The sequence below is a fragment of the Chiloscyllium plagiosum genome, unplaced genomic scaffold (genome assembly GCF_037043375.1).
Source record: "Chiloscyllium plagiosum isolate Xiang-an unplaced genomic scaffold, Cpla_swu_hap1 HiC_scaffold_10, whole genome shotgun sequence".
Taxonomy (NCBI): Eukaryota; Metazoa; Chordata; class Chondrichthyes; order Orectolobiformes; family Hemiscylliidae; genus Chiloscyllium; species Chiloscyllium plagiosum.
The window spans coordinates 118,731,416-118,759,170 of NW_028270148.1; the positions used below are offsets into that span (position 1 = coordinate 118,731,416).

The window sequence follows — 27,755 nt, forward strand, 5'->3', positions numbered from 1 at the left end:
TAACATTGTCACCCTTAACAGTGTTTGGTCGAAATCTCCATTTTCTGAAGTAGGCTGAGATGCAGCAAGTACGGCTTTACTGAGATCTCACTGACCAAAGCATTCACCTTGGAGATGAGCCAGTGAAGATTCACTAGATTGGCTCCTGGAATGAAAAGATCATCCAAAGATGAGACACTGAGTAAACTGGGGTCAGCATTCAGGCAAACTTCGAGGCTGTAGCCAGCGCTCACCCTCTGGTGGTCACACTGTGGTGGTCACACTGTGACCCAGCTGCTGAGGTATTTTTTAATATAGTCCTCTTAAAGTCACAGAGAGGGCATTCATGATGTTTCTGAGTGAAACAACTTTGTCAGCATGAATTCTGAAGAAGAATCTTTAGACTGGCAACATTAACACTGTTTCTTCCTCTCCACAGATACTGGGAGACTTTCTCTAGCATTTTCTATTTTTCTTGCCAGTATAATATGTGCTGAGTGCACCTATATGTAACATGTCTAACGTATACCACAAAGACTGGGTTCTTATTGAGACAGATGTCTTCAAATTTATAACAAACTCACTGTTCAGACTGCCACAGTATCTCAAAAATAACCATAGCCCAGATTCTGCGCTTACTGATTACATAGAATACAGATATAGTAAATACCAGCTGGCTCCAACAATCACTACTGTGACTGCGACAACAATTGCTACCAAAGGGATGTCACAGTGTCATCTCACTGTTTTAAAGTACAGGCCTGTCAGGTCTGGAATCTATACAATGATACAATAGGAATCTCTGTCTCTACCTCTTAGCAGAGTGGCAAGGCTGTAGCTCCCCTCCAAGTTAGAGGTTCTGATACTGGGCCTCCAGCTTTGAGAGTACACCACCATTCTTAATTAAATGACAACTCACTTTCTAAACAGTAACTGGTAAATTTAGGGAAAATCACTGCTTGATGCCTGTTTACCACACAGGGTGAGGTTGTGACCTCAATTTGACCTGGTCTGATTTGACCTGGGGTCCTTAGCAATAGTAACAGTTCACTTAAGCATTGGATTTATCGATTAATTTAGAAAAAATACAAACATCATTTCTCAGCAGGTTTTAATAAAAGAGAAGCAGAAATAATCACCTGGGTTAGACTCTTGGCAAAAGTCTCAGTATAAACAGGCTGGAATGGACCATTGACCAGTTCATCCTCCATCTGAGATTCACCTTTTCTCTGCTTCCTTTTGAATAAGCATATCACAAATCTTCAGTTTGTCATTGATATATAAACATACAATCCTGATGCAAGCATAAATTCCCAATTAATCTGCATTTGCTACCCACTACCTAAATACTCTCTACCTTACCAAATGTCAGCAGAAAGAACACAACATGACAGATCAGCACTCACTTTGCAGAGTCTCTTAAATATTTGCTAGTTGATTTATTCACTGACTGATTCCATACAAATATTTTGTGAAGTATCTCTCTCATTAACAATTTATGAAATTCTAACTTACCCTTGAAAGGAGGAGAGCAGTAGGAGGAAGGAGCGAAGTGAGAAGGAACAAGATGGGAGAAGGGAGTACAGGTGCCACTTACTTCCTTGTCATCTCACTTTCCAGCTTTGAGTGTTATGTCAATTGGGATTGGGAAATGGAATGGAGTTAAGGGAGACAGAAATGGTGACAATGGGGTAGACAAGATCTCCAAGACAACTACAGATGAGCAAAAATGCTGGCCCAAACAGCAACACCCCATGTCTCATGAGTAAAGAAAATAAGTTAGATGATAGGGTAAAATAAGTTAAGTCAGAGCCAGTGATAACTTAGCCATGGTTCGTGTTTTGATCTCCAAATGAACCTAAGCCAACAACTGGAGTGAGGGACCAAATTCCCATGAATGTTCTCCAGTCTTCAGTTATTGATAGAAATTGAGGCCTATTCTTGAAACATTTGGAAATCTGTTGACACCAGACATTGTCTGAATCTGCACAGGATTTCCACCAGAATCTTTTTTTTATAGATATTTTTATTGAAAATTTAACATATTTTTACAAGTTTACAAATTAAAAAAAAAACCCTGGTATAAACATTGATATACAATTAAATCTTAAATAAATAATAACCAAAATTTATCAAACAGAATAAAAAGAGATACCAAGAGAAAAAAAACAAAACTCAACTAACTATTAATCTAACCTACAACTAACCAGAGTGTATAATTAAGTCTCTTACATTATTCAGAGAAAAAAGAACGACGGATAACACAGAAATTGAGTAGTGAGATATATGCTTAGAATGTGTTAACATCAGATTGTAACAAAACTCGTATTTGAGCGGGATTCCTCTCCCAACGGGCCCCGGACCAGCCAGGTTTGCCATCTCAATTAAATAAAAGCCCAAGTTAGGATGACCGAAATATCTGTATTTATGAATTCAAGAAGGGCTACCATATTTTATGGGATAATTTGGTTTTTGGTGCACCATATTTGTAAGGAAGTCAAGGGGAATATATTCCATGATTATTTTGTGCCAATTCGAAAGTCCAGGGAGGCCCTCAGCCACCCAGTTTATCAAAATATTTTTCCTTGCACAGAAACAGAGAATAGAAAATAATCTCTTTCTATGCATATCCAGGGAGGGTAAGTTCGAAAAGCCCAAAAGGAGAGATACAGGATCCACTCTAATTTCCGTTCCTAAGATTTCTGTCAGAGCACTTGCTACTTTAGTCCAATATCTACGGATCTTATGACAGGTCCATAAACAATGTACAAGAGTGCCCACCTCTATTTTACATTTGGGACACATTGGAGATGCTCCTGCCTTAAATTTTGCCAATCGGTCCGGTGCTATATGGCCCCAATGAAGTATCTTCAACTGAATGGCCTGAGTTCTTTTGCAGATGAAGATTCTTCTGGCATTTTCCCAAATGTCATTCCACATTCCTATAGAGATTTCCAGTCCCAAATCCTGATCCCATGTTTTAAGCAGATTGTCCATATCTCCCGATACTTCATCATGATATCAATGATAAAGATACCCCCATTGGCCATAACACTCTACGTTCTCTATCTGATGTATAAAAATGATCTTCTGTATGTAATCTCGAATTTGGAAGTATCCATTAGGTAATCTAAATTTCTGATGCAGCTGTTCAAAAGACATCAGGACCCCTTCTTTAAACAGATCCCCTAAACAGGAGATACCCCTGGATCTCCAGAGTTTGAAAGTGGCATCTGTAAGCCCCGGTTGAAATCCCCATGCTCCCACTATCGGAGTTGCCCTCATTTTGCTGCATTATATTCCAAGCTTTAATTGTGTTTAGTATTATAGGGTTTTTACATTGATCCGTGATGATTTTCCTCTTGTCTGAAAACAAGAGGTTAATAAGTGGGCATTTTACTTGAGAAACCTTGATGTCCAGCTAGATTGATTGTGGGTCAGACAAGACCCAGTTGGCTATGTAGTTTAATAGGGAACTTAACTGATATTTCCTAGAATCTGGGAAATCCAATCCTCGCCTTGCCTGTGGAAGCTGTAGCTTCTTCAGCTTAATGAGGGGCCGTCTATGATTCCAGATAAAGGAACCCAACCAGCCATATAATTTGCGTAGTGCCAGCCTCGGCAGCATCACCGGAAGCATTCTCATAGGGTATAGGAGACGGGGCAGGACATTCATTTTAATTAGTGCTATTCTGCCTAACCAGGAAATTGGAAGGTCTCCCCATTGCTGAAGGTCCTGCCTTATCCTTTCCAGTAAATGCACAAAGTTAGCCCTATACAACTGACCAAATACTGGAGTAATAAAAATGCCTAAATATAAGAAGCCCTCCAGGGACCAACGAAAGGGAAAAAGGGATCCGTCCACTAAGTGGGGTATCATAGCAAGGCCACCCATCGGCATAGCCTCCGATTTTGAAAAATTAATTTTATAGCCTGAAAATACATTAAATGTATTAATAAGTTGGATTAAGCGAGGCACGGACATCAGGGGATTACTGAGGAATAGAAGAACATCATCTGCATAAAGGGTAATTTTATGTTTACCTGTACCAATCCTCAGGGCCGTTATATTAGGATCAGCTCGTATAGCTTCTGCTAGTGGCTCAATTATTAGCGTAAATAACAATGGCGAGAGAGGACATCCCTGACGGCAGCCCCTACCCACACTGAAGCTATCCGAACCTAATCCATTGGTAACCACAACTGCTTTGGGATTATTATACAGTGTTGAGACCCATTTGGTAAACACCTTTCCAACGCCAAACCTTTCCAATGTGTAAAACAAATATGACCATTCAACCCTGTTGAATGCCTTTTCCGCATCTAATGAAACTACTACTCCTGGTATCTTTCCCTGATGGCAGGCTTGAATCACTTTCAAAACCCTTCTAACATTATTGGATGATCTACGGCCCTTAATAAACCCTGTCTGATCCTCTTTTTTAATGTGTGGCAATACCCTTTCTAGCCTCAATGCTAACATTTTAGAGAGGATTTTAAAATCTACACTTAGCATAGATATTGGTCTGTATGACGTGCAATCTTCTGGGTCCTTTCCTTTTTTGAGGATAAGAGAGATATTCGTCTCTTTCAGCGAAGGTGGGAGACAGCCCTGACAGTATGAGTAGTTATATATGTCCATAAGTGGACTAGCCAATATTCCTGTAAATTCTTTATAGAATTCAGCTTGAAAGCCATCTGGGCCAGATGCCTTACCGCTCTGAAGCTGCCTGATTACGTCAAGTATTTCTTTGCTTGTTAAGGGAACATTCAGGACCGATACCTGTTCCAGAGTTAGGTCGGAAAGGTCAGGTTTTTAAAAAATGACTGCATCCTCCTAGTTCTGTCTTCGCAATCCTGCAATTTATATAAATCAGAATAAAATTTTCTAAAGATTGCGTCCTACCCTTAGGAAGTAGCGACCATAATATGATAGAGTTCAGTCTGGAGTTTGAAAGGGAGAAGGCAAAATCGGATGTAATGGTGTTACAGTTGAATAAAGGTAATTATGAGGGCATGAGAGAGGAACTGACTAAAATAGACTGGAAGCAGAGGCTAACCGGGAAGACAGTAGAGCAAAAATGGCAGGAGTTTGTAGGTATAATTGAGGACACTGTACAGAGGTTCATTCCCAAGAAAAGAAAGATTAACCGGGGAGGGATTAGACAACCTTGGCTGACAAAGGAAGTCAGGAAATGTATTAAAGAAAAAGAGAGATCCTATAAAGTGGCTAAGAACAGTGGGAAATCAGAAGATTGGGAGGGATACAAAAGCAAACAGAGGATAACAAAGAGTGTAATAAGAAAGGAGAGGATCAAATATGAAGGTAGGCTAGCCAGTAATATTAGAAATAATAGTAAAAGTTTCTTTCAGTACATAAGAAACAAACGACAGGCAAAAGTAGACATTGGGCCACTTCAAACTGATGCAGGAAGCCTAGTGATGGGAGATAAGGAAATAGCAGGAGAACTTAACAAGTACTTTGCGTCAGTCTTCACAGTGGAAGACATGAGTAATATCCCAAAAATTAAAGGGTGTCACGGGGCTGAGTTGAGTATGGTTGCCATTACGAAAGAGATAGTGATAGAAAAGTTAAAAAGTCTTAAAATTGATAAATCTCCTGGCCCCGATGGGATACACCCTAGAGTTCTGAGAGAGGTGGCTGAGGAAATAGCAGAGGCATTGGTTGAGATCTTTCAAGAGTCACTGGAGTCAGGAAAGGTCCCGGATGATTGGAAGATGGCTGTTGTAACCCCCTTGTTCAAGAAAGGATCAAGGCAAAAGATGGAAAATTATAGGCCAATCAGCTTAACCTCGGTTGTTGGTAAAATTCTAGAATCCATCATTAAGGATGAGGTTTCTAAATTCTTGGAAGAGCAGAGTCTGATTAGAACAAGTCAACATGGATTTAGTAAAGGGAGGTCATGCCTGACAAACCTGTTGGAATTTTTTGAAGAGGTAACAAGTAGGTTAGACCAGGGAAACCCAGTGGATGTGGTCTATCTAGACTTTCAAAAGGCCTTTGATAAGGTGCCACACGGGAGGCTGCTGAGCAAGGTGAGGGCCCATGGTGTTCGAGGTGAGCTGCTGGGATGGATTGAGGATTGGCTGTCTAACAGAAGGCAGAGAGTTGGGATAAAAGGTTCTTTTTCAGAATGGCAGCCGGTGACGAGCGGTGTCCCGCAGGGTTCGGTGCTGGGGCCACAGCTGTTCGCATTATATATTAACGATTTGGATGAGGGAACCGGGGGCATTCTAGCGAAGTTTGCCGATGATACGAAGTTAGGTGGACAGGCAGGTAGTACTGAGGAAGTGGGGCGGCTGCAGAAGGATCTTGACAGGTTGGGAGAGTGGTCCAGGAAATGGCTGATGGAATTTAACGTGAGCAAGTGCGAGGTCTTGCACTTTGGCAAAAAGAATAAAAGCATAGACTACTTTCTAAATGGTGAGAAAATTAATAAAGCCAAAGCACAAAGGGATCTGGGAGTGCTAGTCCAGGATTCTCTAAAGGTAAACATGCAGGTTGAGTCCGTGATTAAGAAAGCGAATGCAATGTTGTCTCTTATCTCAAGAGGGTTGGAATATAAAAGCAGAGATGTACTACTAAGACTTTATAAAGCTCTGGTTAGGCCCCATTTGGAGTACTGTGTCCAGTTTTGGTCCCCACACCTCAGGAAGGACATACTGGCACTGGAACGTGTCCAGCGGAGATTCACACGGATGATCCCTGGAATGACAGGTCTAACATATGAGGAACGGCTGAGGATACTGGGATTGTATTCGTTGGAGTTTAGAAGATTAAGGGGAGACTTAATAGAGACGTACAAAATAATACATGGCTTGGAAAAGGTGGATGCTAGGAAATTGTTTCAGTTAAACGAGGAGACTAGGACCCGTGGACACAGCCTTAGAATTAGAGGGGGTCATTTCAGAACAGAAATGCGGAGGCATTTCTTCAGCCAGAGAGTGGTGGGCCTGTGGAATTCATTGCCACGGAGTGCAGTGGAAGCCGGGACGCTAAATGTCTTCAAGGCCGAGATTGATAGATTCTTGTTGTCTCGAGGAATTAAGGGCTACGGGGAGAACGCTGGTAAGTGGAGCTGAAATGCGCATCAGCCATGATTGAATGGCGGAGTGGACTTGATGGGCCGAATGGCCTTACTTCCACTCCTATGTCTTATGGTCTTATGGTCTTATGATCATGAGTCAGAATACCGTACTTTCCTTGATAGACGTGATTGTTTGAGGGGCCTTTTTTTACTTTGCGAGAAACGCTAAGTATCTACCAAGTTTATCGCCAAATTCATATAACCTTTGTTTTGCAAATAATATTTCCCTCTTAGCCGTTTGGGTAAGCGTGGTATTTAGAGCTGTCCTCAGGGCCGTAATCCTTTGTAATTTGATAATAGAAGGTCTGTCAGCGTATGCTGTTTCAGCTGCTTTTAAGCGAGCTTTGAGCAGACGCTGTTGTTCTCCCTTTAATTTTTTCTGGGTCGCTGAGTATGAAATGATCAAACCTCGCGCGTAAGCTTTGATGGTCTCCCACATCATTGATGGGTTCTAGCCGTACCTGAATTAATTTCTAAAAAAGTTTTAAATTCTTGAGAGAAGTACTTTACAAATTTACTATCTTTCATCAGGAAGGGGTCCATACGTCAATGCCGGGGGGATGTCTCATTGTTCCTCGCCTTGATTTCCATATATACAGCAGCATGATCAGAAATTGTTATACTACCTATTTTACAGGATAATATGGAATTTTAAAAAATTGAGGGGGCAAAAAATATATCAATTCTGGTATGACATTTATGTGGATTGAAGTAAAAAGAAAAATCTCTGCCGTGTGGGTGAAGGCATCTCCATACATCTACTAGTCCGAATTTGTTGTTCAAATCCACCAATTGTCTAGATTTGGGAGATACTCCTGCAGTACTCTTAGGAATCCTATCTATTTCCAGATCCATAATACAATTAAAATCTCCTCCTATAATTGTATGACAAGCACCGAGAGCCATCAATTTTAAGAAGGCTTCCGTTATAAATTTAAAAGGATGTGCCCGGGGGGGAGGCAATACAAATTTAAGGTCACATATTCCTCTCCATTTATAAGGGCTTTAATCAGAATATATCGTCTAGATTCGTCTTTTATCTGGTTTAGGATTTTGAAAGGGAAGTTCTTCCGAATAAGAATAACAACTCCCCTACTTTTTGAGCTGAAGGAAGAAAAGAAGGCCTGATCAAATCCACCCAGTCATAATTTCAAGTGTTCTTTATCCAATAAATGTGTCTCCTGTAGGAGAGCTATATCAACCCTTTCTTTCTTGAGGTTTGATAATATTTTCTTCGTTTTGATTGGCGAATTACTCCCCTTGACATTCCAGGTGCACCACTTAACCGACTGATTAACCATAATCGTCTGGGCAAGTCCGAGACCCCTCGGGAAGGGAAACCCTATCCAGAACTTCCTAAGCATAGTGCATATAAAATTCACAAAAATAAAGGCTCTTTAATACACTCTCATCAATATAATAAAAAATCTATTTCTACATTAAAAAAATATAAAACGTATTTAAATGGAGCTTTTCCCCCTTGTTCCCAGGGGACATCACTTCCTTTCCAAAAGTCCATCATATCCTCTCCCAACCAGTGCCCCACATTTGACCCAGGCACCCCACGATAGGATAAAGAAAATTCAAATATACTACAGAGCTAGAGTTAACAGTATGTACCCTACCCCCCACCCACACCAACACCTGGATATATTTGGTAATGTTAATACCATGTATAAACATATATAACTATAAAATTACAGCCTCAACAAGTAATAATTAAACATAGTAATACAAAATAACAGGGGAAAACAACCCCGCTCCTAAAGACAGAAATAAAATAGGATAAGGTAACCACCTCCCCCCACCTACATTAACTAGACCTCCCCGGCCTATATATATATAAAAAAAGGGAAGAAAATCGCTAAATAGAGAACAAATAAATAAACCCCTCTCCCCATCCCCCGAAGATAATATTAAACAGTAAAGTAAAGAAAGGGATTAATATAAAAAAAAGGAGGGTGTAAACCGGAGTGGGGGGAGAGTAAAACAACATCAATTAACTCTTACAATTTATCTAAGACAGTCCAAAAACTCCTTGGCCTTTTCTGGCGATCCGAAGTTATACACGGATCCTTCATGGTTAAAGCTGGGTAGCGCAAGGAGTACTGAATATTTAAGTCCCTTAAACAACTTCTTCACTTCATCAAACGCCTTCGTCTTTTGGACCAAAGCTGGGGAAAAGTCCTGGAATAACATAATCTTGGATCCTTTATAAATCATGACTTGGGGATCTTTCCCAAGATTTCTGGAAGCTTCTAAGAGCATCTGCCTCTCCTTATAGCTCTGCAGCCAGAACAGAACGGGGCGGAGGCACTGGTTCAAGCTGGGCCCGCGTATTGCAACCCGGTAGGCCCCCTTACCTGGCCTGATCCAGCCTCCAGATTTAAAAGCTGTGGAAGCCACTGTTCAAGAAACGCTGTAAGCTGGCCTTCTTCTTCCCATTCGGGAAGGCCCAGCAAACGAATATTTTTTCGACGACCTCGATGTGATGTGATGTGATTCTCTAAGGTCGATGTGATTCTCTAAGGTCCGGACTCGCTGTTCGAGAGTCCGGACCCAATCCACAGCCGATTCTGCAATGGCCTCGGAGGTTGCGGCCTTAAGCTCCGCTCCTCCGACTCTGCGCTTGATTTCCTTGATGTCTCGGTCGTGGTTTTGTAGCGTGGCCGAGAGTGAACCCCATCGGCTCCGGGACTCTTCGATGAAGGCATTGATCTTCACGTCAAGTTTGGAGATTATTTCCACAAGGCTCGACCCCGTAGGTAAGTCACCGGAGGCAGCTGCGGACGCCCCAGCTGCAGCTGGGGGAGGGGTTCCTGCCTGCTGAGAACTGTAGGCTCCCTTCCCTTTAGTCGTTTTTACAGGAGATTAGATTGTTTAAATTCAGTACTGAGCAACTAATTACATTAAGTAAAAACTATTTTAAATGATTTGGTAGTGTGATAGAGGCGGGTGGCCCACTTTGCCCAAGTCTTAGGAGGAGCACTATAGACTCAGACTTGCTGGGTCGCCGCCATCTTGGATCCCCCTCCACCAGAATCTTAACTGTAGAGCAATAAAAGTTGCTGAAAATGTCAGGAGCCAAATATTTCTTCACTATTTTCCAGAGAGGCTGGTCCTGGATTACAGCCTTCATGTGCCCCAAACAGATACTCCACATTGTGAGTGGGTCTGTATGCAGACGCTGCTGGTAAATGGTGATAAGTTTGGTAAAACCTATGTCCCTGCTACAGCCTCAGTTGATAAATTCCCATTCAATAAAATGAAAGTGACAGTAGATTCATGTCTCTACCCTTTTCTCTGATGAATGATCTCATGATATCTGTCATATGTGTAGTATTGCAAAATTCATCCTACAGTATAGATTTTATGATGTTATACAACAGGAAGAAAGCCAGTTAGCTCTTCATTCTGGTGCTGGCTCTTTAAATGAGCTATCCTACTGGCCTCACTTACCTGCTCTCCCCTATAGCCCTGCAAATGTTGTCTTTTCAAGTATTTTCTAGTTCTCTTTTGGAAATTATTTTCAGTTTACTTCCATCATCCTTTCCAAAGCTCATTCAAAACTACAACTCACAGCATTAGAAACATTACTCCTTGCTTTCCCATCAGGCATTTATGCTTGTTACCTATGATTTATCTGGATTGTACAATATCAAATAACTTCAAAGATATTACAGGACCATGATACAATCTCTTAGTCAAACCTGCAAATGAATCATTTAGTGTTTTCTGATCCCAATTACCATACATACTCCACACTGAATCTTGTCTGTTGGTCAATCCTTTGCTCCATTGGATTTGTCACTTGAATGTAAAAGTGTTCTTTCTTTTCCTCGGAGATTAAATTGATCTGGTTTCCCAGCCAAGAGCAACAAAGCACAAAGCAAGATTCCACAGTAAAGACACAAACTATCCTGAAGCACTGGGTTCGACAGCAGCTGGGAAGATCTGTTAAAAACAGAAGGTTGGGATTTCAAATCCTACTTCCTACTTTGAGAACACAATCGAAGTCAATACTTCAAAGCAAAACATAGGGAAAACTGCACAGTAGAGGTGCCAAGAAATATTAACTTCACTGCTGTTCAAACCAATTCTCCAAAATACTATTTCACTTAATCTCCCTCCTAAACTTGTCAATTTATTTCCTGAACCCTCAGTCAGTTTCAACTCTTACTTGCCATTTGTTTGTCTCTCAATAAATTTGTTGTTTAATTAGTATGAAAGGGCAGTGTCATAGAAACATCCTGATACCTGTAATTTTAGTTCCTTTATAGTGAACATAGTCTGTGATTGATTCAGAGAAGCAATGACTTAAAGCAAACATTCAAGAATTTCTGCAGTTAAAACACTAACCCTTATTTTTATTTCATGAAGTTAAGTTCCCCAGTGGAAGAATTTGATATATCAAAAGCATCTTGGAAGTGTTCTACTACATTGAAATGCCACGTAAATATAAGTTTTGTTGTTGAATGGAGACATTTTCTCTTTAAGGTCATAATGACTTTGGGTTTAACAGGAGATTAAAAACATTCTGTTGTTGAATGAGTAACTAGATTTTGGAGCCATGCTGAACTGGTTGATTCCCAGATAGTGCCAGTCATTGACCACATTGCAGGGCTCTATACGTCCGTCAAAAGTAGGGACAGAATTCAGCCATTCAGCCCATCGAGTCCACTCCACATTCGATGAGATCATGGCTGATCTGATCATCTTCAACTTCATTTTCCCGCCTTTACAACATACCCCTTGTTGTCCTTACTGATTAAAATTCTGTTTGTCTCAACTTCGAATATACTTAATAACCCAGTCTTGACAGCTGTCTGTGACAAAGCATTCCACAGATTCACTACTCTCTGAGGGAAGAAATTTCTCCTCATCTCTATCTTAAATGGTTGACTTCTGATTGTAAGATGATGCCCTCTGGTCCTGGGCATCATCTCCCACAAGGGAAAACAACCTCCCTGTCCGACCTCCCTGGGCATCATCTCCCACGAGGGAAAACAACCTCCCTGTCCAATCCCCTATAACTCTTACATAATCAATTAAGATCTCCTCTTATTTTTCTAAATTCCTTTGAATGCAAGCTTAACCTATTCAACATTTCCTTATCCAAAAATCCCTCCTGTCTCAGAATCAACCCAATGAATCTTCTCTTAATTGCCTCCTCCTATCGTTCCTTAGGTAAGAGGACATAAGCTGTTCTAACTAGTGACTTGTATAGTTTTAGCAAGACTTCCCTATTTTTATACTCCATTACTTTTGAAATAAAGCCAACATTCCAATTCTCTCCCCATCACCTGCTTAACTTGTAAGCTAGCTTTTTGTGATTCATGCGTGAGGGTCACCAACTCCTCCTGTATTACAGTATTCTACAGTTTTTCTCTATTTAAATAATATTCAGCTCCTGTATTCTTTATGCTAAAGTGCACAGCCTTGCATTTTACCACATTGCATTCCATCTGCCAAGATTTTCCAACTCACTTAACCTGTCTATATCTCTCTGTAGACTCTTAGTGTCATCCTCACCATCTGTATGGAAAGTCTGGTCAGCTCATCAGGCTATGAAGGTGTTGTGAATCTGAAAAGAGTGAAACTGGAATTGGTTGGAAAACTCAGTAAATGTGGTCACATGTACCATCTCCTGTGTTTTGTGGCCATGTACAACAATGGCAATAAGGTGAGGTCCTCAAAATCATGACTGTGAAGCACTGGTAATAGTGATTGCAATTTTGTAATTCTTTTTCTTCCTGAAGTTGTAATACCTAAAAGTCTTATTTTATTTTTGTTTCAATCGAGGACTAAAAGAAAGTTGATCATGGGATGTGAGCATGCTGGCCAGGCCAACATTTATTGTCCAGGCCTCATTGCCCTGGAGAAGGAGGTGATAGGCTTCTTCCTTGAGCTGTTGCAGTCCTTGGGAATGTATTCAGAGTTACTCACAGTGCTGTGAGGAAGTGAGTTTCACAATTTTGACCCAGTGGAAGAACGGTGATCCAGTCCAGGCAGGATGATGTGGTCTGTCAGGAAGCACTGATATAAAAATGAATTCTTACATTTGAAGATGAAAATAAAATTTAATTTGCTATAATGTACCAAAAATTACCAACAAAAATATGTGAATTCAAGGAATTTTTATAAAGTTTAAGCTGGTAGTTTGATCACATGTCACATTTATAATATTCTTTAAAGTATCATCAATTTCAAATAATTAATAGATGAAAAAATGTGAAATAAGTAGTCATGTTGAAAAGGCAGTAAACACACTCAAACTATTCTGTTACAATCATGGTTACCCAATGGTTTAATTGGCTAAGAGTCAAGCAGTGGTATGTGATGTGGGAGGTATTACTGAGCCACTGAGTAAAAGCAAATTAGCACAAATTCACTGAATGATATAGGCAAGAACAAATGGATGGAAATGATCAACTGGAATAAGTTAATCACAGGGTATGATAAATTACAATACCAGAATTTAAACAAAATACAAACATGACCACAGCCTGTGGTTGCATTGCTGACCTACAGTTCTTTCTTTTGAAGAAATGTAACTAGCTCCTATGGTATTTGGCTCCTTTCTTTTTGTGGCATTGGAGGATCTCATTGGAGGTGTGAATGGGTGATGGGGTTGGGAAGGGAAGCACCGCCAATGACCAGGAAACCCCATACAGTGATCATGCCATTGTCCCTTTACCTTGAACAGTCACTATATGTGATAAAACCACCACAGGTCACACTACAAAATATATAGGTACTTTTTTTTCAGAAATTTTAGTTCATATATTATTTTCCTTCCAATATTATTTATTGGGTCTAGAGGCAGTTGAGTACAGCTGGTGAGTGCAGTAGGGAGGATTTCACACAAGTTCCTGTAAACCACACCCCTACAAGAGAACTTGTAGCATTTGCTAAACCAATTACCAGAAAAATCTGACAAGAAATCTGAAGTTCATTGAAATCTGATGTGTGAGAATTTCCTTTCTCTGCCACATTCTCCTAATTCTCCTACTCATCCAGAATTAATTTTGGCTTTGTTTCCTACATCCTAATTGCTTTAACTCTGAGTGTTTATCATTTCAAATTCTGCTGCATCAGGAAATCTAGAATTATTTTGTGTTTTACTCACTGTTTAGCCTAAGCATCCATTGGAACACAACTGTTCCCACAACCTACTGTTCCCTCTCAATTGCCTGGAAACATCCTGTGGCTTCATGCTGTCATTGGTCCAAACATACAGCATCAATGGCATTTCCAAGCTTTTCTGACAAGGGATGCTTGTTGAAGGTGTCACAAGGAGCCAACTGAGTGGATTCCAGTTTATATACAAGGAAGAGGAATATGGGAAAAGTATGGGGGTGAGGGTGATGGAATATCTTTGTTGAAGCAGCCTTATATTTAATAACATTGTACTCACGCTTGAAATGAAAGCTCCCCAACCATAGTGGAGAATGTGACATTGAAATGAATATGTGACATTGGACTGTGAGGTTAATGAGTTATTTGATATGTAACGTGAGCCAGTACATAGAGAGAAGAATAACAGTCACACCTTTGTGAATACATCCCTGCATGCTGCCTATGTGTCTGCGATCACTAATATGCTTCACTTGGTAGACCAAAAGCTTTTCAACTTCTTGTCACCTAATGCCTAGTTCCATGGGTTGGACCAAATTAGTAAAATTAAATAATGAACAATCTACATTTCTGTAGCCCTTTTTAATGCAGCAATTGTATCCTAAGGCATCTCATAGGCATGTAAACATCGAGAAACTTAGATCGAGCCATGGAAAGAACAATAAGGAGGGACAGCCAAAATCTGTGAGTTTATGGAAACTCTTGAAGGATTTAAGAGAGAATTAGACAGCTGAAAACAGAGCTGCCAATGATGGAGTGAAGAGCTAGAGCGTTTGCACAAGAAAGCAGAGTTGGAAGAATGAAAAGATCTGGGACAACTTAGAGCTGGACGTTTCAGGGATGAGAATTGGTTCCAAGAAAGGACTGTGGTCTTCTTTTGTCTCTCCCGTGTCAGTTTTGTATATAAATGAGTCAGTTTTCTAAACCCTTATAGGATTTCCTGCAAATGATACATCATGTCAGACACAACTTACACATCTGGACATAGAATCATAGAGATGTACAGCACGGAAACAGATTCTTCATTCCAACACAGCCATACTGACCAGACATTCCAAATAAATCTAGTCCCATTTGCCGGCATTGGCCTATATCCCTCTAAACCGTTCCTATTCATATACCCATGCATAATCTGTAAGGAATCATTTACTCCTACAGTGTGTCAGCTGTAAGGTCACTTGCAGTGCTGTCAGCTCTACAGGCTGCTGAATGTAACATGGACATTGTATTATTCTATTTTTAATCTCCTTTTGTCTCCTGGTGCTCACCCCAGCAGATTGTCCAGAATTTACCTGGGTCTCCTGTGGCTATGATCCAGGTGGTAGTGGATCCCCTTGTGGGGAGTCAGGCTGTAATAAACTCTGACATGAAAATGGTGTCATGGGGAGAGCACACTTGCCTCACTCCAGCCCAGTTCAGCACTTTACACCGTTCCCACATGATGGAAACTAAAGTTAAACCCTAGAAGCTAAGATTCCAGTTGGGTTGGGCACAGAATCAAGTAAATGGGGAATGCCATGCCACAGTGCAGCGTACCGGTTCCCTGGCTCCAATCCCATGTCCCATTCTCCGCCCAGGTCACTTTCCAAGGCACAATGCAGGGTGGATGGGCCAGCAGACCCACATGCAGATGGTAGATGACTCAGTCCATTGAAGAACCAAACTGAAGTTTTCCAATCAGCCTGCAGGTTCTCAGAGGCATCAGGGAACAGGGCAGCTGACTGGAACTGGCCTTCCATTGCCAGACCAAAGGCTATCCTGTGGAAATATGGCCCCACTGCTCGACCTTTCATGGCATTTTCCTTGTACAGTGTCCTTGCACTGACCCTTTAAGCATCCTGTGGCTGCTTCAAACTGCAAAGAAATCCATTTGGAAGGGAATCATGTTTATCTGATCTATTGGGGTTCTTGAGGAGGTGACACATTCTGTGGATAAAGAGGGGAACCAATGGATTTACTGTACTAAGACATTTGATAATGTGCCAGATGAAAACTTATTGTGGAAAATAAAAGCTCATAGGGGAGAGGGTAGCAAATCGGCAAGGATAGAAAATTGACTGGTTAACAGGAAGCAGAGGGTGGCATAAATGGATCTTTTTCAAGTTGGTAAGATGTAACAAGCTGTGTGCCAAATTGGTACTGAATTACAACATATTAAAGAAGTTCAAAGGAGAAAGTGAGGACTGCAGATGCTGGAGATCAGAGTCAAAAAGTGTGGTGCTGGAAAAGCACAGCAAGTCAGGCAGCGTCTGAGGAGCAGGAAAGTTGACGTTTCGAGCATAGCCCTTCATCAACATTCCTGATGAAGGGCTTATGCTCGAAACGTCGACTCTCCTGCTCCTCGGATGCTGCCTGACTTGCTGTGCTTTTCCAGCACCACACTTTTTGACTCTGAAGAGGTTCAAAGGAATAGTTGCTTAATTAGCAGGCTATTGAAAGGTAGATAGGGAGATAAATTGTGAAGAGTTATAGATGAGTTAAGTGAGTGGCCCTGGAGTATAATGTAGCAAAATGTGAAACTACCAATTTTGACAGAAAGAATGAAAAAGAAGCATATTATCTGAATTGTGAGAAATTGCAGACTCTGATTTGCAAAACGTTCTGAATGTCCTAGTGCACGAATCACAACTGGTTAGTATGCAGTTACAGCACATAATCAGGAAAGGTATGAGAATGCTGTGGATTACTGTGAGAGGGAATTGAATACAAGAGGAGGGAAATTTGGCTTCAGTTATACAAGGCATTAGTGAGAACACATCTGGAGTACTGTGTGTGGTATCACAGAATTATTACTGTGCTGAAGGAGGCCATTTAGTCCAACGTGTTTGCACTAACTCTCCAAATTAGCATCAGGACTTTGAGCTATTGACCTGCTACATCTAGTGCCCTCTTGAATACCTCAATTAAACCAGGCTGTGCATTCCAGATCATTGAACAGTTATGATGTGAAAAGGTTTTTTTCCCTCTCACCATGATATTGGCATCTTGATTTAAGGAAGGATGTAAATGTGTTGGAAGCAGTTCAGAGACAATGTGTCAGATTAACATCTGGAATGAGTAGATTGTTTTATGAGAAGTGGTGGACAGACAGTGGACAGATGGTGGACAGACGGTGGACAGATGGTAGACAGACAGTAGACAGACGGTGGACAGACAGTAGACAGACAGTGGACAAAAGGTGGACAGACAGTAGACAGACAGTGGACAAAAGGTGGACAGTGGACAGACGGTAGACAGATGGTGGACAAAAGGTGGACAGACAGTAGACAGACGGTAGACAGATGGTGGACAGACAGTGGACAGACGGTGGACAGATGGTGGACAGACTGGGCTTGTATTCATTGGAGTTTAGAAGAATTAGAGCTGACTTGATTGAAGTGTATCAGATCCTGAGGGGTCATTGAGAGGATGTTTCTTCTTAGGGGAGAATCTAGAGTTTGGTGATCACTGTTTAAAAATCACCATTTTAAAACAGAGATTATGTGGCTTTTCTTTCTCTCTGAAAGACATGAGTCATAGAATCATGCGGCACGGAAATAGACCCTTCGGTCCAAACAGTCCATGTCAAATATAATCCCAAACTGGACAAGTCCCACCTGCCTGCTCCTGGCCCAGATCCCCCCAAACCTCTCCTATTCATGTGTCCATCCAAATGTCTTTTAAATGCTGTAATTGTACCCAATTCCACCACTTCCTCAGGAAGTTTATTCCACATGTGAACCACCCTCTGTGTAAAAGATTTGCCTCTTATGTCTTTTTAAAATCTCTCTCCTCTCACCTTAAAAATGTACCCCCTAGTCTTGAAATTATCCATGTTAGTGAAAAGATAACTACCATTACCTCTACCTATGTCCCTCATTATTTTATAAAGTTGTATCAGATCACCACTTAATCTCCTGTACTGCAGTGAATCGAAGTCCCAGCCTATCCAACTTTTCTTATAACTCAAACCTTCCATACCCAACAAGATCCTGGTGAATCTCTTCTGAACCCTCTCCAGCTTCATAATATCCTTCCTATAACTGGGCAACCAGAACTGGACAGTCTTTGAAACTCTTCCTGAAAGGGCAGTGGAAGCAGAGTTCCTTGAATATTTTTAAGGAAAAACTGAGGTGGTTTCTTTATTAGTAAGGAGTGAAAGATTGTTGGAATATATAGGAATGTGGAGTAATCAGATCCGCCATGATTGTATTGAATGACAGAGCAGGCTTGAGGGACCAAATGGCTACACTTGCCCTGTTTGGTTTGTTTTTTATATTCTGATGTGATCTCAGGTTGTGATCTGAAATGTTATCTTTGTTCTTCTCTCTCCACAGATGCTGCCAAGACTGTTAAGTATTTCCAGCATTTTCTGTTGCTATTGGAGGCCCTCCCATTTGGCCCTCCAATTCACTCAATGAATGAGTCCATTCACTCAAATTAATTAAACGGAAAACCTGCCCTCTGGCCATTAATTTGCCATTTCCTGGAAATCCCAAAACTATTCCCGAGACTGTGCAAGCTTCTTTGCCCATTTGAGGGCAAGGGTGGGACCTTGAAACCTAAAGGGAAAAGCCTACCCTAACAGTCTATTCACAATTTATCTGTTGTATTTTTTTCATGATTTTAAAATGTTGTCATTGTTACATTATCGCTAATGGAATGTAAAGTGCTTTCAGGCATCCAGGAGTTCACTTAAATGCAACTCTCTTCATTCACCACACAATAAATCAAAATTATCACACCTATTTAATAACATAAAGCATCACAGTAGTCTGTTCTCAATCCATCATTTACAGCCTAAGAACTAAGAATTAAATTCATTGGTGTTTCAATCAAGATTAGAACCTCGCTTCCAGTAAGTTCCTGTTTTACATATGTCTAACCAGGAAACTGCGACAAATATATTGAGCAAAGTTTCCGGGAATATTTCCAATTTCTCTCTCACCAAACTTTCAAATTCATTTTGAAATTGACTTGGAGGTGCTGGTGTTGGACTGGGGTGGACAAAATTAAAAATCCCACAACACCAGGTTATAGTCCAACAGGTTCATTTGGAAGCACTAGCTTTCGGAGCGCTGCTGCTTCATCAGGTGGTTGTGGAGAATAAGATCATGCTCAGAGAATTTATAGCCAAAGGAGTCCCGTGTCATGGAGATGTGATACATAAATAATTTTAGATTAAAACATTAATCTTTTATAATGGGATATGCTGGTTTCTGTTCTTTGATATGTACATCCCAGAAGTTCTTTTAAATTACATTCTCAAAATAGCTCAGCTTTTTAAACGATAAGTGTGAAGTTTGTCTGTGTCCCAATGCTATGTCAGACTGACAAACCCTCAGCATAGTTTTACAGAGTTTTACATGGATTCATGCAGTTTTTGAACAAAATAAGATGTAATTCTGCAAAAACAAATCCACCCATAAGCTTATATGTGTGCACATGTAGGAGCAATACTTTGACATTGTGAGCACATTAATGAAAAGGCAGTGTCAGTAACCAACAGTTTACAGGTAGATGGAATGAATTGGTAATTGTGATTTTGCAGAGCTAGAAGATCAACCCTGTCTCTCAAGTCAAGGTGTTGCATCTGGAATCATAATATTGAACCATGTGATGGGTTAAGAGGAACTAAGAGTTATTGGTTACGATAGACGAACTCATCCGCTGCCTGTATTTATTTCCTCACCTCATGCATTAACAAATGAGGGAGCGATAACATTTAAAGACATTGTGAAAACAGGAAATAAATAGGTCAAATCGAAACTTCCAGCAGAATGTCTCCCTTACTAGGAGCATACTCTGTTAATTGCATATTATTTTCTGTAGATGGTGGATATTAATTGAGCACCTGCTTGAACCCACAAAACAACCATAAACTAAAAATAGACTTGCTGGATTAGGAGGTTATGCTTACAATGTGTAACTCAAGATAAATATAGAAGTGCATGAAGCCCTAACACAATAACTTGTGCAGAAAGCTGGCTGTGATGACTAAGTTCATTTTTGAAAAAAAAATTAGTGGATTTGAGCATTATGGGTTGGTCAACATTTATTGCCAGCCCCTAGTTGCCCTTGAGAAGGTGGTAGTGAGCTGCCTTCTTGAACTGCTACAGTCCACCTGCTGTGGGTTGACCCACAATGTTGTTAGGGAGGATGCTCCAGGATTTTGATCCTGTGATACTGAAGGAATGATGGTATATTTCCAAGTCAGGATGGCATGAGGTTTGGAGGGAACTCTGAAGGTGAGGTGTTTGCATGAATCTGCAGCCCTTGTTCTTCTAGATGGTAGTGGTGATGAGTTTGGAAGGTGTTGTTTAAGGAGCCTTGGGAATTTCTGCATTGCATTTTGGAATTGGTATACGTTGCTGCCACTGAGCATCATGGGTGGCAAATGTGGGCTCCCATGAGTTCCTAGAATCCATGGCGAATTGTTTTTCGTGTTTTATAAGTACATGAGAGGACAAGTATCTGACACACGTTCCTGCAGTATTGTCTCAAGAGATTGAGAGAACTTCCATGGAAATTCAGAAGCAAAGTCCAGAAAGTAGCAATGTTAAAAATGACATGAAATTTGCAAGAATTGTAAACTGTGAAAAAGACAGTGTGGAACTCCAAAATGACATTGACAAGTTGGTGGAGTGAGCGGATAGATGGCAGATGAGATTCAATGCAGAGAAGTGTGTGATAATGTACTTTGATCGAGAGAACATAGACAAACAATATACAATAGTGGGTACAACTCTAAAGGGGTGCAGGAGCAGAAGGACCTGGGTGTTTGTGTGAACAGATCATTAGAAGTGTCAGGCCAGAGCAGAGCAATTAATAAAGCACACAGTGTCCTCAGGGGCAGAGAGTACAGGACAAAGGGGTTGATGTTGAACTTATATAAGACTTATATCAGCTGGAGTATCGTGTACAGTTGTAGAAGCCACATTATATGAAAGATGTCAATACATTGGAGAGAGTACAGAAGTGATTTACAAGAAGGTTCCAGGAATGAAAAACATCAATTATGAAGATATAATGAAGAAGTGGGATTGTTCGCCTTGGAGAGAAAACAGCTAAGTTTGCAAAATCTTGAGTGAGTAGATAAGAAGAAGTTGTTCCCACTTATAAAAGGAACAAGAATGAGAGGGCATAGATTTGAAGAGATGTGCAAAAGAAGCAAGGGTGATGTGAGATAAAAACTTGTTCACAGTGCAGGGTTAGGATATGTAGTGCCTGGAAATGTAGTGGAGACAGGTTCAACTGAAGCTTTTAAGAGAGATATTAGATAGTTATTTGGGTGGAAATAGTGTGCAAGGATGGATATGGGGAAAAGTTAGGAGATTAGCACTAGGTAATGATTCTCATTTGAGGAGGCCTCCTTCTTTGTCATATCAATTCTGTGATTCTGCAAGATGTTAGGAGATTCAGTCTCTTTCTCAATGGGTATCATAACTTGGAGAATTGGCACAAAAAGATGAACAAAAGCAGGAATAGGCCACTCAACCCCGTCAAGTCAACTCTGCCATTCAATAAAATCTTGGCTGATCTGACTGATGTCAAATCCATCATCCCACCTAGTCTGATAACCTTTCACCCTTTTGTTTTAAAATATTCAAGGATTCTGCTTCCATCACATTTTTAGGCAGAGCGTTTGAAAAAGCCATGACCATCTGAAACAAAAATGTCTCTTCATCTCTGTCTTAAATGGGCAACTCCCCCATTTTTTTAAACAGTGACCCCCCCTAGTTCTAGATTCTCCCAACAGAGAAAACATCCTCTCTGTAGCACCCCCCTTTCTTGTGTTTCAATAAAGTCACTTCGTAATCTCATTTCCAGCGGATACAAGTCTAACCTGTTCAATCTTGCCTCATACCACAACCCACCCATTCTAGGCAGCTGGGTCACCTCACTTTCCATATGTCCCTCCCTCACCCCACTCTCCCTCTGACCCCAGCATTCCACCTCTCCATGATTACACTCACCTACCCTGATGCTAACACTGATCTCTGCCTCAGAACACTTCAAACTCAGGGCATCAATGAGTACTTCACCAGTTTCTTCATTTCCCCTCCCCCCACCTGACCCCAGTTCCAACCTGTCAGCTCAGCACCATCCTCATGACTGTCCTACCTGCCAATCTCCCTTCCTACCTATCTGCTCCACACTCCCCTCCAACGTATCACCTCCATCCCCACCTCTATCCAACTATTGTGCTCTTAGCTACCTTCTCCCCAGCCCCACCACCTCCCATTTATCTCTCCACTCCGGAGGCTCCCTGCCTCATTCCTGATGACAGGCTTTTGCCTGAAACGTCGATTTTCCTGCTCCTCGGATGCTGCCTGACCTGCTGTGCTTTTCCAGCACCACTCTAATCTTGACACTGACACTAACCAGTCAAGATCCTGTCCCCGGTTATATTTGCCAAAGCCTTAACTTGGTTTAAATTTTAGTTATTAGTTTCCCTACAGTGTGGAAACAGGCCCTGCGGCCCAACTGGTCCACACTGACCCTCCAAAGAGTAACCTACCCAGACCCATTTCCCTCTGACTAATGCTCTATGGGCAATTTAGCATGGCCAATTCACCTAATCTGCATATCTTTGGACTGTGGGAGGAAACCGGATCACCTGGAGACTCATACAGAATGCAAACCCCACACAGACAATCGCCCGAGGCTGGAATTGAACCTGGAACCTTGGTGCTAACCACTGAGCCACCCCTAAATAAATTTTATTCAAGTCTGAAATAATAAAGTATTGATTTCACTTCTTTACATTGTGGTGAATTGTATATAACTCATTGATGTTCCGATTCACATTTGCACAGCATCTTTTATAAGATGTTGATGGACAAATTAAATACTTTTGAAATTGTAATTACAGCCGTAAAATAGGAAATGCATCTGTCAATTTGTACAGTCAGATCCAACAACATTAAAATGACAATGACATGATCATCTGTTTTTAATGTTGACTGGGGTGGGTGGGTGGAACACCTTGGACCAGAACCCACTGGATAACCTGCCTGCCCTTTGAAATAGAGTCAAGAGATCTTGAAATAGTCTCAGTCCAATTACACTCACTCAGCACCGCACAGAGCCTAAAGTTCGCTTAGATTTTCGTGCCCTGGTCTTGGTTGTGGAATTGTGAACTCATCTTTCTGAAGTGGGACAGAAAGTGGGACATGTCACAGTGAACAGATTAGCGACATTACCCAACATCAGAACCAGTAAAGCTTCTTAAGAGTCCCACACAGCACTGAGCAGGCGATTCTGCTGCAAAGTTCTTGCACAATGATGTGGATTGTTGGTAATGCTACCTTCCGTATGAAGAGACAATAGCCCAGAGGCACTGGAACTGGATTCACAACTCTGAGCTTGTCTAATTGCGCAATTTATGAAATTAATTTAAATGCTTTGGCAATTTGTGGGTTAATTGGCAGCAGAAAAATTACCTTTGATAGTTACCATATTAGTGTTAAAAACTGTTTCACAAATATCCTTCAAGGAAGTAGATCTACCAAGCTGAGGGCGAACAAGAGACTGCAGTCCCTCACTTTGCATTTCAGAGGCTGTGAGGTATCCAACAAGTGCTCAGCTGTCAGTATCAGGAATGTGCAATAACCGTAGTTGTACACACCTTGAATCAAAATGCCATTTGAAACTACCTCCATTGTCTGAGTAGTTTATGCTTGTGAGAACATTCCCAACTTGTCCGAATCCGCCCCTTTCACAATCCAGACAGAATTAACTGAGCAACTTTGTGAATCCCAGTCTCATTACCTGCTCCAGGGGATTCCATGTGCCTCGCTCCTCCTAGAGCCCAGGGTGAGGTAACAGAGCTGTTTACGTCAGGGTGTGAATCAGTACTGTAAATGCTGCAGACACCGACGGAAGGTGGAATCTGTGGCTCAGGGCGTTGGGACTGCTTGGAAATGGAGAAATTGCACTTCAGCGTGTGAGGATCCTCCAACTGTTTCCTTCCAACCTGTTGACAGGATATTGCACCCCTCAAGCTACAAGGATCTGTGAGTAATGTTGCATTGATTTATTAACCAAATTATCCTGCCGTTTCACCTCTTGTTTTTCACACATCAGCATTTACTTCTGCCCTTTTAAAACAACGAATCCTGGGATGTGGATATAAGTAGACGGAGGTCCAGTATTTATTGCAGATTATTTCCGAGATCACAGCAGCCATTTGGTGACCTCAGGCTTCAGGTACACTAGGCTGTGTTGATGAGGTGACTATCAATTACATACTGTGCACAAAGCCCTGCTCAGATTTGTTGAACTCTTCTGTTGATCCTGGCGTTCAGCAGCATTTCGGCAACAGTCTACAGGGGGATTAGAAGGTTATGTGAGTGGACAAAAACCTGGCAGATGGATTATAATGTGGGGTCATACACTTTGACAGGAAGAATAAAAGAGCTGAATATTATTTATATAAATGTCCTGGGACGTCTTGCTAAAATTAAACAAGCCATGATTTAGACCACACCTAGAACACAGCAAAGAGTTTTGGACACCTTCGAGGAAAAAAAAACAGAATTGGAGGCAGTCCTTAGAAGGTTCACAAAGTTGATCCCAGGCATGGAAAGATTTTCTAATGATGAAAAGTTGAGTCGGCTGGACCTGGACTCAATGGAGTTTTGAAGAATGAAAGGTGACCCTACTGAAAAATATAAGATTCTTAGGGGGCTTGACAGGATAGATGTGGACAGGTCTGCCAGCACTTGTGGAGAGAAATCAAGCTAATTGTTCTGAAGAAGGGTCACTGGACCCAAAATGTTAAAACTGCTTTCTCTCCACAGATGCTGCCAGACCTATTGAGCTTGTCCAGCAATTTCTAATTTTGTTTTAGATGTGAACAGGTTGGTTCCCCTTATGAGAGAGGCTTCACAGTAAGGTTACAATAACAAGGAGGAAGTGAGGACTTCAAATGCTGGGGATCAGAATCAAAAACTGTAGTGCTGGAAAAGCATAGCAGGTCAGGCAGCATCTGAGGGGCAGGAGAATCGACGTTTCGGTCAAAAGCCCTTCATCAGGAAAGGGAGAGCCTAGGACCAGAGGGCATTATCTCAGAATAAGTTGCCTAATTGAGACACCGGTGAGGACTTTCTTCTCTCAAGGGATAATGAATCTGTGAAATTCTTTACTGCAGAGGGCTGCCAAGGCTGAGTCATCAAGTATATTTAAGGCAGATTTTTAATCAGTAAGGGAATCAAGGGTTTTGCAAGGAAAACAGGAAAATGGATTTGAAGATTATCTGATCAGTCATGATTTCATTGAATGGCAGAATAAACTTGACGGGCCAAATGGCCTGCTTCTGCTCCTTTGTCTTGCAGTTTAATCTTATTACAACATCAGAAAAAAAGATTTCTCCCTTTTACCCTACAAATAATCTTACAGGCACTCAGTGTAGAGTGACCCTATCTTCACGTTAAAGCTCTCACCTGGCTGGCACAGCTATAATTGGTTTCAATTTGGGACATTGCTGTACAGTACATCGATGCTATTCTCTTCAGCTAATGTCTTTCCTGAGGCTCTTAAAACACCGCTAACTCATCTCACTTTTCCTTAACATGGGTTCTGTAACCTTGTGACTTCATGACCTTGTGTGATGCCCTCCTTGTAAGAGACCTCCACAGCCTTCTGCTTCTGGAGCTTTCTTCTCGCTGATGTGTCAGCATCTCAGGACTTCTCCCTGACCCTGAGTGCCTGAGATTGCTAAGAGCAGCACCATCACTCCGCCTCCCCGCCAAAATGACTTTTTGACCTGTTTATAGAATTGAATAAGTAAAGTCCACTTTTCCTCCACTAGCAGACATAAGTTCTCAAACAATAAAAATATTTTATGACGCTTCGTAACAGATATTGCTTCCAGCTTAACAGATTAACTTCCCCAATATTGACTGGGAATACTATAGTTCAAGTAGTTTAGATGGGTCAGTTTTTGTTCAATGTGTGCAGGAGGGTTTTCTGACACAGTAGGTAGACAGGTCAACAAGAGGTGATGCCATATTGGACTTGTTCCTGGGGAATGAACTGGGCCAGTTGTTAGATCTGGAAGTACGTGAGCACTTTGGTGATAGTGACCACAATTCGGTTACATTTACAACAGCAATGGGCAGGGATAGGTATATACTCTACCCTCTATTCCTGATGAAGGGCTTTTGCTCGAAACGTCGATTTTCCTGCTCCTCGATGCTGCCTGAACTGCTGTGCTTTTCCAGCACCACTCTAATCGAGAATCTGGTTTCCAGCATCTGCAGTCCTTGCTTTTACCTTTTTACATAGGTGTATACTGCAGGGAAAGAGGTATAACTGGGGGAAAAGCAATTATGATGCAATTAGGCAAGGTTTTGGATGCATAGGATGGGGAAGGAAACTGCAGGGAATGGACACACTTGAAATATGGAGCTTATTCAAGGAACAGCTACTGCGGGTCCTTGATAAATATATATGTATCAGGCAGAGAGGTAGTTATCGAGAGAGGGAGCCATGGTTTACTAAAGAAGTTGAAGCTCTTGTCAAGAGGAAGAAGAAGGTTTATATGAGGGTGAGGTGTGAAGGCTCAGTTAGGGGCTTGAGAGTTATAAGTTAGCCAGGAAAGATCTAAAACGAGGACTAAGAAGAGCCAGGAGGGGACGTGAGAAGTTGTTGGCAGATTGGATCAAGGAAAACCCTAAGGCCTTCTGCAGGTATTTCAAGAATAAAAGAATGACTACAGTAAGATTAGGGCCAATCAAAGATAGTAGTGGGAAGTTGTGCGTGGAATCTGAGGACACGGGGGAGCACTTAATGAATAATTTCCGTCGGTATTTACATTGGAAAAGGGCAATGTTAATTAGTGAGAATATGAAGATACTAGATTAGGTGGGATTGCGGTTGACAAAGAGGAGGTTTTAGAAATTTTAGAAGATCTGAAAATAGATAAAACCCCTGGGCTTGATGGGATTTATCCTTGGATTCTCTGGGAACCTAGGGAGGAGATTGCAAAGCCTTTGGTTTTGATCTTTACGTCATTATTGTTGACAGGAATAGTGTCAGAAGACTGGCAGATAGCAAATGTTGTTCCCCTATTCAAGAAGGGGAGTAGAGACAACCCTGGTAATTATAGACCAGTGAGCCTTACTTCAGTTGTGGGTAAAGTGTTGGAAAAGGTTATAAGAAGTAGGACTTATAATCATCTAGAAAGGAATAATTTGATTAGCATAGTCAACACGGTTTTGTGAAGGGTACGTTATGCCTAACTAACCTTATTGAGTTCTTCCAGAGGTGACAAAAGAAGTGGATGAAGGTAAAGTGGCTGATGTGGAATGCCACAAGGATGTTTTGGGATTACTGCTGTTTGTCATTTTTACAAATGATTTGGATGTGGGCATAGAAGGATGGGTTAGTAAATTTGCAGATGACACTAATGTTGGTGGAGTTGTGGATAATGCTGAAGGTTTATTGGTAGGGAGATTGAGTTTCAGAGCCAGAAGGTTATGTTTCAGCTGTACAAAACACTGGTGCGGCTGGAGTATTACGTGCAGTTCTGGTCACCACACTATA

At 41.3% G+C, this 27,755-nt stretch overlaps 2 protein-coding genes across 5 annotated transcripts in view; one reads left to right on the plus strand and one right to left on the minus strand.

Annotated features, from left to right (window-relative positions):
• Nucleotides 1-24,114, minus strand: part of LOC148149069 (uncharacterized) — a 37,203-nt gene extending 13,089 nt beyond the window's left edge. For 2 of the 3 annotated variants that reach the window (XM_087991722.1, XM_087991721.1), the window contains exons 1-2: nt 10,847-10,978; nt 1,119-1,215 (exon numbers count right to left, since the gene is read on the minus strand). In XM_087991722.1, the coding sequence (XP_087847848.1) occupies nt 1,119-1,215; nt 10,847-10,887 (138 nt within the window). In that variant the 5' untranslated portion in view covers nt 10,888-10,978. Of the gene's footprint in view, nt 1-1,118; nt 1,216-10,846; nt 10,979-23,978 lie in introns of those variants that run through there. The other variant, XM_087991723.1, reaches the window with a different exon arrangement.
• stx11a (syntaxin 11a) overlaps nt 24,073-27,755 on the plus strand; it is a 31,547-nt gene continuing 27,864 nt past the window's right edge. Inside the window, exon 1 of one of the 2 annotated variants that reach the window (XM_043704252.2) lies at nt 24,073-24,223. The gene's annotated coding sequence lies outside the window, so the exon portion shown is untranslated. The remainder of the gene's footprint in view (nt 24,224-27,755) is intronic. The other variant, XM_043704253.2, reaches the window with a different exon arrangement.